Source organism: Lactuca sativa, chromosome 8 (assembly GCF_002870075.4).
Source record: "Lactuca sativa cultivar Salinas chromosome 8, Lsat_Salinas_v11, whole genome shotgun sequence".
NCBI lineage: Eukaryota > Viridiplantae > Streptophyta > Magnoliopsida > Asterales > Asteraceae > Lactuca > Lactuca sativa.
In genome coordinates this window covers 29,513,173-29,525,165 of record NC_056630.2, presented here as the reverse complement: position 1 = coordinate 29,525,165, position 11,993 = coordinate 29,513,173, and the positions used below count along the sequence as shown (strand labels likewise).

Below are 11,993 nucleotides of genomic sequence, written 5' to 3'. Positions count from 1 at the left end.
ATTGGATAAATATTTACAATTAATTGTAATGGTTTAGATCTATTTAATTATGAATAAGTCGATCTGAATTACATTTTAGCAAAATTCAACTAAAGAAAAACAAGTAAAAGGAGTTGAAAACTAACTACTTTAATCGTATAAAAAAAAAAGTAGAATATTACTCCTATTTTAATAATTATAACCATATATAATACTCTAATATTAATTACAAAAATTGAATAAGTCCATACATAACCCATATTGCATTTAAAAAAGAAAAGAAAATATCACATAGGGATCCTTTCTTAAAGAATAACGGCGTTCACGGAATCCTATGCAAACTAGAAAAGACTTTCACATGGAAAGATTCATTAATCACTCACATGTGGATGGATAGCGTATTTGGTAACCCAATCCCATCACCCACATGATCTTCCTCTTTTCCCTTCTTTATCTTTCTTTCTTTCGACTACCCATTCGATATATAGTCATAACTGACAGATGAGGGTGGTTGACGACGGGTGGTTGCGGCGGTTGATGGTGATGGGTCACGACGGTGGTTGCTGGCTTAGCTCACAATTCACAAAATATGAAGTTTAATGAACAAAATACGTAGTTGTTTATTTACTTATTTATAATAGTTTAGATATGTATTATGATCTAAGTTCTAAATTCTAAACCAATTATTTTGTTTTTAAAAAGAAATAATTCATTTAACAAAATACAAATAAAATATAAGAAAAAGTTATCCTTGGACCATTCATGTTACTTTCCAATGTGTAAAAAAGTCAAATATCAATAAACTCCATTTGCTCCAAGTTCCAAGTACATTCTTTCTATCTTGCAACAAATATAACTGCTTTCCCAATTAAATAAATATATTTTTATATCAAAAGAAAATCGAACAAGATCAATACTAAATTAAAAGGAATCAAAATATTGATATTTTATATAATTTATTTTGGTTAAAGTTTAATTATATTATAAACATTTTGGATGTAAACAAAACTTATTTGTATATTTCAGATTTAATTTAATTGTAGATGACTCAACATGTAGTTCTAGAGATTAATATTTTGTTATGCACTGATCCGGTGATTTGTAAGACCCATTCATTATATATAAGTATATATATATGTATGTGTATTTTATATGTACACGAAAAAAGAGACTAACACGTTTTTATTTCTAATAAATTTGACTAATTTCAATGATTATAATAAAATAATAATAAATAATCAGTATTAGTTATATGTATGGGATCCGTTCAATAATTTAATATAGTTGCATTTTGAATAATTTTTATATCTAAGATTGATTTTTGTTTTCTTAAATATGATGATATGTATCTCCTTATCGTGTTATTAAAATGACACTTTATAATTACTTTATGAATATCTTTTTGTCATTTAGCCTATCCATAGGTGAGCTGGGTGGTTGAACTTATGGTTGGAGTTGGGGACGAGGATGATGCCATTTACAATCTTAATTGATTACAATTAAATCATCAATAGTTTTATTTGATATAGTTAGTGTCCTTAATTTTTGTTATTTGCAAGATCATAAATCTCCCTTAAAAGACAATATTATATAATTTTATGAACGAAATATATAAATATAGACAGAAATAGTGAAGAAGAAAGTTGTATAAACATATATGGTTGCCACTTTTTGGCATCCATTGATTCTAACGTGACTTCTAAGTTCTCATTCTGACCACCACACCACATGTTCATCATCACTTCACTTTCTTCATACTCACTCTTCATTTCTTTTTACTCATCTAGTAGCTAAGTATATATACTTATAACAAGATTTAATTACAGTAATAACGTTATTACAATAAATTAAATAATCGATCATAAATCTTTTTAATTTTATTTATTTTATTAGTAAGTAGTATTAAGATATTTAATTGGAAAATTGCATCTATGTTGGAATAAACTAATTTTGTATACAAACTCAGGCGCCAAGTACAAGCAAGCAACACACAGACAGCTCTGCATGGGTCCTGTTCATTCCGGAAACAAACAAAGCGACTAAACAGTACTCATTGTTCGATAATTAGGACCAGTTTTATCTTATTCAGTTTGCTATTTTTATTCTTTTAAATCCCTTCCATTTGAATCGAAAAGCGTGTGTTGTGTGTGATTTTAAATATATCATGATTTATCTTGATCGAGAAATTCACAAAAAAGGATCTTGTTGTAAGAATGGAAGTGATGATTACTTATGATGAAATGAAGATTGAAATTCGATAATTTAATCCTAGAAATACATACCCTTGATGGATAACAGACACAGAATTGTAAGTTACAATCATGAAGAACGTTGTTCAGATCTGTTTGAAAAATCTAAAGCATAATTTGGAATAAATCTGGATAATTCTCAATCATGAAAAATAAATCGGGTGAATCTTCAAAGGATCAAGTTAAATCTATAATTCAGATCTGAATTCGGATTTCAATTTAAACGTGATGTGAATTGAATTGACATATCATAAGAAATTAACAGGAGACGTGTGGAAAAATTACATACATATTTATAGAAGAGAATTCATACGATCATGAACTCGAGATTGAATGAATTCTCGTAATAAAAAAATTTACAGAGGGCACCTCCGCTTTTTGGATGAATTTCGGTTGATTAATTCATAGCTTGCCTTGAAGAAGGAATCAATTTCGTCTCTAGCAACAACCTCGAAGAACTGAAATTCAGTCAGCCTTCTTTTGCAGGAAGGAGAGGCACCATGCCGCTGTTTTTTAGGCGCCGGAGGACACCTGAGAATCTCCGGAATCCTGTGCTCCGGCGACGTCGGCGTTACACATTCTTCAACTTGTTCTGATTGAGTTCTGCATGATTCCTCTGACGATTCCTGTTCCTGTGATGGAAGCTTGAGTGTAAGAGACGTTAACTGAATTGCCGGGAGTTCTTGCAGCCGGAATTCTAGATCTGCGGACATGATGGTGGTGGAATTTTGATTGAGAAGGAGGAAGGTGTTGACAAGAAATGGAGGGAGATGCGTGTGAGAGTCTCGCTCTTTATGTGAGGAAGAAAGAAAGAGGCGTGCGATAGAAGGTAATCGAGTCATATGGAAAAGAATATGCCATGGGTAATTTCGTCATTTCCTCACATCAAGGATAATCTTGTCATTTCATCTAATATATTGGATATTGGGTGCATTGTTGTTTAATTGATGTGTCTTAAATTCGAATTTAACGTGTTACTAAACGCAACAATTACATTTAATTTCAAATTAAATGTAATAAATGAGACAATTCTCGAGATTAGTATGCTATCAAGGTGTTTTCCATATTGTACATCTCTTTTAGTACTTTTTTTTCAAATATAGTAATTTGCGATTTCATGTCATATTTGTTTGAAAAATGTTAAAAAAAAGTTGATTGGTTGAATGTGTGGGTGCAATGAGATGATGTGTCAAGAGGAAATAAATAATGGGACAGAGCCTAAATAAATAGAAGTGCATTAATTCTCAATTAATGTCTTATAAATATAAATTGGGGGTTGGCCGAAATTATTTTGAGAAATTAGTTAAAATATTGTATATGAAGTTTTCAGTATAAATAATAGGGGACACAGTGGATGATTTAAATGATTTAAACTTGTTTCTTTTATTACGTTGCTAAAAAACATTTAGTTTTTGTTTTTGATCAGTGAAATTTTATAAAAACCACTAGCAAAGAAGCTAGAGGCAAAAGGAAAAACAACAAACAACAACAGAGATTAAAAAAAATGAAAAAAATATACTAAGACAACCAATTTATAAAAAATTATTTCCCTTTATTTTTATCCCATAAGAAAACATTCACCTTGATGTAATCAAACACCCGGATAGGAGAAAATGCACTATTATTGAAGGTTTGCTCATTTCTAGCCCGCTAAATTGACCAAAGAATAGATAAAATCAATGCATATGATACCTTTTGTTGGGCTAGATTTATAAAACACATGGGAAATTGGGAATTGGGAAATCCCCAGCCAGGAGCTCCTCAATGGACGAAATGTTGGAGAGATCAAGGTCGCACCAATCTTAAAATAGCTTCCACAACTCCTTAACCCAATTATATTCTCACAACAATTGAAAGAATGATTCGTCTTTTAAGCCATACACTCCACACGTAATAAAAAACAAACCCGCGCCTCTATTTTTTTTTTTTTTTTTCCTAGCTCAAGTTTGGAAGGCAGTCGGTTTAGAACAACTCCAACCAAGGAAATTAAGTTTGATCGGGATGAGGTTATTCCAAAAATGATTATAAGGTATTGGAAGGAAAAGTTGCACTTCCAAAAGGCCACACAACAAGCTTACCGAGGAGCAGCCAAGAGTCACCAGATGAGTTTATGGCTACTCTAGTAACCTCATTCATGCATCTATCTAATTTGTCCAATTCCACATCAAAGCAAGGCAACCTACTCCAATTCCAAGTGAAAACATGCTCACCATTAACTCTGCAACATCTATCCAATGTTTTAAAACTCGCCGAGTTGGCCGATTACTTCTCCGAGTACTCGCTACTCGGCCCCTTACCGAGGCGAGTTACCGAATCCCAAGTACTCCCCGATCGACCCCTTACTGAACTGAGCAGTGTTGTAAAAATCGGTCAACTCGGTGATTAATATGTATAATTTACTTAATGATTTAGTCTTTAACACACACATGTGACTATTACTACATATATATCCTAAATTTTCAATAATTATTCACGAAGTGAGACCATTATGTGTTTTTCAGTTTTTGTGTATTCACATGTATCTAGTTTTGTTATATATTTCAATCAACTTAAGATTTTGACATATATAATTTCCCTAAAATTATTTCTACATTAATTACCGAATCCGAGTACTCTCCAAGTACTCGCTACTCGATAGTCGGCCGAACAGATACCGAGTAACGAGTTCTACAACCTTGCATCTATCAGTAATCAAGCATTGTTTACATGATTCGATGTTGAAGAGAAGTGGAAATTTTTCTTTAAATTATGTGTCTCCAGTCCACACTTCAAACTAGAACGAAGCTAAATTCCCACAACCAAGCTCTTTTTTGAAAAGATCCTGAAGAATAAGATTTTGAGTCATCAACTCTGAATTTATGCTTACTATATTTTTCCAAACACCCGAGGAACCCAGTCTAACGGGGAACAGTTTCTAGGATTTGCTTAAACCATGCATTAAGACAATCAATTTTGATCATAGAGCTATTGGTTCTATTTTTAACTTCCAAAGCCACTTAGACAACAAGGCAAGATTTGAAGCTCGTAAGCTAATTACCCCAAGACTGCCTAGTTTTTTTAGGTGTTAAGACTTTATCCCATTCAATCCAACAAATTTTGTTTTTTAAGTTTCTTTAGCCATATAAAAAATTTCTTCTAATTTTCTCCGATTCATCAATGACTTTCAAGGGAGCTTTGAAGAGAGAAAACTAAAATCAGCGAAGACTCCCTAGAGGATAGCCTCACTTGAAATCTCTCCATAATTGGATCCCATTTTTTTATCAGAGACATTTCGCCACTCGTAAACCCAAATAAGAAACAGGCAACACTGAGGATTAACAGTGAAGAAAATGGGCAGAAAGATATCTACTTCACTTTGGACCACCCCAATCCCAAATACATGGCTTTTAGAGAAGCTAACCTTTAGGCCCAAGGCAAGATTGAAACACTCACAGTTGAAGAGAGCGTCATCCGTATAGAAAAGATGAGAGAGAGAGAGAGAGGAGCACCATTGTTGGGAAAAGAAATCACAGTGAAAATACCCAAGTCACATGCCTTAGTCATCAATGCATTCAAGGCCACCATCGCTATAATGAAAGAAAGGGCCGATTAGGTCCCTTTTCCTGACCTCTTTGCTCACCGAGAACTCATCGATTGGTGTCCTAATTACAAGCACCAATAAAAACAGGGAAGCAATTCAACACTTCAACGCTGAGGTTGACAAGAAGAAGAAAGTTTAAGAATTTCTCAACAAAATTGACCATGCTACATACTTTGTTGTATTCCTAAGAAGAGTTTCTCCTACTCCTGTTTTGCAGGTTATGTGTTCAAAGCCTAAGGGACATAAATTCTCACCCTGAACCTGTCTAGAAAGGATTCTAAAGGAGACAACCATGAGCGAATTCTTGTATCCCAACTTGTTAAATATAGGTACATCGTGAGTGGTTGGAAATTCAAAACATCATCAAAAACCACAAAGGAATTCTTATACATTAGCTCAAACTTGCTATTATTTTAATAATAAATAAGGTCACGAATCTTAACTTGCTTCATCTTCCTGATACAAATCCTCCGTCATCTGCTCCAATTTCTTCTAGATATGGAAGAAGGTCTAAGCACTCAAAGTACTTATTACCTTATGGGACCGCCTTTATCAACAATTCTCTGCCATTGGGAGTTAATTGTGTTCAACATCTCTTTATCAAAGAGCTTAAGCATGGATTGTTTTATGTTGATGGTTATGATCATATGTGTTTTCAACGGTTTGTTGATCTATTCATAGCTCCCACAGAACAATTGTTTTGTTTGAGGCTTGAGTGCAAAAACAAGCCAGAATCTGATTCTTTTCATTGGATAATCTACTATGTATTGAATCAAAGAAGAGATGATCATGCTTGTGATGATTATCTGTAGCTCAAGCCAAATATCATTGTTGAAGCTGATAAAGTTCGCATTGAGGACCTAAAACTGGAATAGGTTTTGAAATCATCAGATTAGAATAAATTGTAACGTCAAACTTTATAATCTTATGAGTCAAACCTATGTCATATTGATTTTTACAAAAGTGTCATCAACCGCTGTCTAAGCTTCACTACAATGTGAGATGTTTCATTTGCATCAAGTATCTGATCCGTTATCTTAGTGATAAGATCATATTTTTTTTTTATAGTTTATCTCTTTTATATATGGTAGATATATTTGTATTTGAATCCCTGTTTTTTAGGGATTTCGTTCTAGAATTATCTTTAACCTAGTATATAAGTTATACTGGATTTTGTTGTAAAAGTACCGCTTTGTGCATTATCTCTGTGTAAGAGATTCTTAATCAAAATTAGTTTTTTTGATTATTTGTGTTCTTAGTACTTGTTACTTAATATTCTTTATTCATTATGATCCTTCAGCATCACCACTTATCCTTATACTCAAAAGAAAACTATCCTCAGACGATCATTTACTTCCACACTTGCGACGATACCCAATTAGAACATGAAACAGAGAAAGCGTACATACTCGTTTATGAAACTGATGCATAATTTCCAAACCTTTACAATAGATAACCGATCCTTGTGCGAGTTGCTAACCAAGTTCTAACATTCCAATATACGACATGGGTGATCCAATTTCTTTCTCACAAACATACTTGGCACCCCCATAATGATCCACTTGCAAAGGCGAGTTCCATGACTAACAACTTCTATGATACGAATGTCACTCCTGCAGTTCTGACGACTACGTCATATTCAACTACCCGAGTTGCATCTGCAGTCTGATCTATTCTTGTATTCCATTTGTTCTTGGACGGAAATCCATCAAACCTTTTTGAGAGATACCTTGCTAAAACTTGTAATCACGATCATTTTGATGATAAACTGCTTCCTTTCTCTTCACGCATCAATAACCTGAATTATAACCTCGCATACCGGAATTATTCTAAGCCTATGTGCTTCAATTCATTAGGATTTTTCTGACAATTGGAAGAACTCATGAAAGTCCCAATGATTCAATGTTCACAAAACAATAATGAACCCCTTGCTAAATAATAAGCAATCTGGTGGTACCACTATCTCAGAACTCGACAAACTAATATAGGATAAGTGTTAGTCGAGTTAAAGCACCCAAACAGAGCATCTACCGAATATAACATACCTCCATAATCTAAAACCGCAACGGGTGTTAGGTTCCATACTATCATTTCAGAGTATGATTATGCAAACCTCATGCCAGTTGTGACAACTGTAGTAATTAGGTCATCGTTAAATGAACAATGTTAACATAATCACTGTTGTAATAGACCTAATGTGTAATAATGATATCATTTTGATGTTTATAGGGTATTATACTTTGAAATACATCCAATATATCAATTAAGTCTTTGATTGATATGAATCCCTGATAAACAAATAGTTTCAGTGTACATAAGGAATGGGTTAGTACATATGATTGAAAGAGATATATGTATGAGACATTGTTATGTGGTATCAATAGGTTCATCACCTAGTCCTTGACAATAGGAAAATTTGGACATAAAGAACATCAAAAACGGAGTTCATATGCGAAATATATGATCGTTTTAAGTAAAAAACAACCGGGTAACAACTTACCGCATGTTATGTATCAAATCTTAACCTTCAAACGAATTACGAGACGTCTTAGGAAATGAATTTTTATTCCCAATCAATTTTCCAACGAATCTCATTCATTGTAGGAATTTCACATTCCTAATTTTTTCTGCCCGAAAATACTCTGAGTTGTTGTGGATAAGGTTGAACAGCCAATAGTTCGTCTTCTTCACCAGGTAATATTCGAACGCTTCGTGAGGTCATTTTTGGGGTTTCATATCAAAAAGTTAGTTATATATTACGAATCAGGTTTTGATGTACTATTTGATTCCAGAGCTAACTTTTCTATCTCACGTCATATTGACTTTTTTATGGAGTGAAAATTCACAACTGTAAATGGATAATGTCCGAAAATCACTTTCAAACGCTTCGTTAGGATAGCTACGCTATTTATAATGACTAGATATCAAACCATTTTTCTTAGAAAATCATATAGTATTTGATTTTATTAATGAAAAACGTCTCCACTCGAAACTTTCCGAAAGCCTGTCGCTTGGGTTGGATAAGACCAAAAATTCTAGTTTTGATCTGAGCCGACGGATGGTAATCATTTAGACCGTCGGATCGAGAAGGGAAAAATATAAAAGGAGGGGAGCCCTCTTATTTTTCTTGCACCTTACCTCTCTGCCTTTCCACAGGAACCTCTCTCCCACCCTCAGCCACGTTCGAAGTCATCGGCGACCACCGTGCGCCGCCTACCTCTGCCGAGCCTGAGATCCGAGAACCGTCGGAATGGCCGGCTTCCACGTTGTTCCTCCAATCTAGCAAACGGTGTATCTCTGATCAGCCCTCACCTTCCGATTAGTGACCTCCAACGAATCCATCGAAGCCAACTGCCGCCGATCGCCGTCGTGCGCCTCCACCGACCACCGCTCATCGGCGATTTTTCTGGCAAAACACTATTCACTAGTGAATTGTTCTAGTGAACTTTCCGAACAATTTTCTAGCAAAACACTGTTCACTGGCAAAACACTATTCATGTGATGCTATTCGCCGGACTGAGAAACTGCTATTTTTTGGATTTTTCTAATATCTCTGGTTTCTCGCATACGCTTCAACCAAGTGAGTTTCACCACCCCATTTTAAATATTTAATCGTTTTCGGGGGGTGGGTGGTGTGGGGACTACATGCAATAAACTATGTTATTTCTATTAGGTTTCTAGAAATGCTATTTAAACTTTGTCAAAACACGGTTTAAACAAGGATTATAGTAGTGAATAATAATGTAGATATTTTGCCAAAAAAAACATGTTATTAAAGTTAGGGCCTTCAAATTGATGGAATATCAATAACTTTAAAGATCAAATACAGTAAAAATGTACTATAGAACCTTGAACCTTGAATTGTAGGAATGATTACAATAGTGTGTAGTATTGTAGATATTTTGCCGGAAAACTTATAATATTAATTAAATATCAATAAATTAATATAGTAGAATTGTATTATAGAAACTATATCTCAATACCAAATTCAATAGTAATACTATGGAACCTCGAATAAAGGAATGATTTGGAGTATTGTGTATTACTACGGGAATAATAACTAAAAACTTGTTATTAAAGTTAAGGTTATTAATATGTTTCAAATTCATGTGAGCCTTTTTGATCAAAGTAAGTATCACTATACTTAGAAAAACCTATGGCTTACATTCTCTTCCCTATATCGTACAAGTAGAGGTGTTTTATCGTTGTATTTTATTTGTTTTGTTCAGATTTTGTTTTAGTCCCTCTTTGGTTTATAGTTACATATCAATGTGTGGTTAGATATGCCAGTTCACTATAAACAGTGCTCTGATACCAACCTGTTACACCCCCGAACCAGACGTCGGAAACGTCCGAGGGCTCACGTGACTCAAATTGAATATCATCACAATGAATATACTTGAATCATAACATAAACTTCACCATGCATCAATACATTACAACTGACATTGTTCACATCAAGTACATTGCCTAAATATTACATATTCATATCATAATTGTTTGAGAGTTTTCAAAAGCATAACACCCTAACATACTTGGTACTACTCCTCAGCTTACCTGTTACCTGAGAATACAAGTTATTTTGAAAAACGTCAACATATGGAATGTTAGTGAGTTCATAAGCATGGTTGTTTTGAAAATGTTTGTATAGTTTATAAAAATCAGAAAATCTGATATTTTCTGAAAAGACAATTGTTTTTACCGAAGTGTGAAGATCCATAGTTTTGTACGTGAGTGATTTCAAAACGTATATAAATGGGAAGTTTTGCATGATAGTTATTAAAAAGTACGAGTGAATGGTGTTGATTTCCTCGAAAAACCCGATGTTTTCCGATAACATAAAATATAATATAATTGTTTCGAAGTGTTATACCATCACAACAAATGATTATGTTTTTCCTTGATTACTCGGATAGTACTGGATTTATTTATGTGAGTCGTTATAACCATGCATGATAATGATTAGTTTGTTTGTCTTGGCATTCTGACGAACGCCGAAATTGATCTTAAGATTTTGTCAACCTAGACTAGCCGAGTCTAACTATAGCGAACAACTGAGGTGTGGGGGAGTATCCCTCGTATAAATCTATACACAAACTCTCGCTTTCCCTCCAGGAGACTTTGATTATAACTACAGACTACAAACGACCCATAAAGGTGCCGCCCGTTATTTCTCACTTAATCCAATTGAATTTGATTACCATTGATTAACGACCTGTATTTGTTTACTGAATTGAAGGTAAGCCTAACAAATGAGAAGAAGATGATTACAAAGTCCTGCTAATTATGTGTATTATTTAAGGTTGTTGGGTATACGAAGGACACATAGGCCCATTTCGCATTTGATTTATTTGGACCTTACTAGCAATGCTAATTGGGCCACTGAGGCCCAATAGCACTTGAAAGCCATTGAGGGTCCCTTAAACATGTAATTGGGTCACAGGCGGCCCAATAACATTTATTTTTATCGTTGGGCTCCAAAGTTATGTTAATGGGTCACGAAGGCCCAATAAGCATGATTTGAGACTTTCAAGCACACAGATTTGAATGTTTACTTGTTTTAGGTATAGTATAATTTTTGGAAAGTTTGATTGAACGATTGTTAATTTCGTATCGGCACGAGGCCGGTCTGTTGTTTATAACGATATTTGGAATTATACGTATATACTCATCTTTCCATTTTCATGAGTTGTAATTTGGTATTTTTGACTCAAATATCTTAATAATAAAATAATTGGTTCAAAATATTGGTTTGAACCTTTTCAGCCCTTATTTAACAAAAATGACAATTTTAGTCCCTTATTTAAAAAAATGACAATTTTAGGCCCTTAAACCATTTTCATGACATTTTTGACCCATAGACTTGTTTAAATGATGTTTTTAGTTCAAAATTCACTCTTTGGCAGTTCAACCCCTCCAATAAAGAGTTTTTCAGTTTAAGCCCAAACTTTTCGCAACTTTTACAATTTTGGCCCAAAATCTAAAAAGTTTACATTTTTGATCCTTGTTGGGAAAAAAAATCATTTTAACCCCTGAATTAGTTTTGTTTACCCTTATTACCCCCTGTTTTGAGAATTTTACCATTTCAATCCCTTGAAAATTGTATTTTTTGCAATTTTTGGCTCAATGGGCCGAAAAGCCCAAAATTTGTCCCATTAAGCTACAAATTACATTTCTAGCCCTTA

At 33.9% G+C, this 11,993-nt stretch overlaps 1 protein-coding gene across 1 annotated transcript; it reads right to left on the bottom strand.

Annotated features, from left to right (window-relative positions):
* Positions 1–2,422: 2,422 nt before the first annotated feature.
* LOC111911132 (cyclin-dependent protein kinase inhibitor SMR1) lies at positions 2,423–3,085 on the bottom strand. Its single transcript, XM_023906920.2, has one exon. The coding sequence runs from the start codon at positions 3,068–3,070 to the stop codon at positions 2,585–2,587; it is 486 nt and encodes a 161-aa protein (XP_023762688.1). The 5' UTR covers positions 3,071–3,085; the 3' UTR covers positions 2,423–2,584.
* Between the last annotated feature and the right edge of the window lie 8,908 nt (positions 3,086–11,993).

Bases quoted from the DNA above. Each gene is read 5' to 3' on its own strand.
- LOC111911132 (XM_023906920.2), bottom strand. From the start codon at position 3,070: ATGACTCGATTACCTTCTATCGCACGCCTCTTTCTTTCTTCCTCACAT.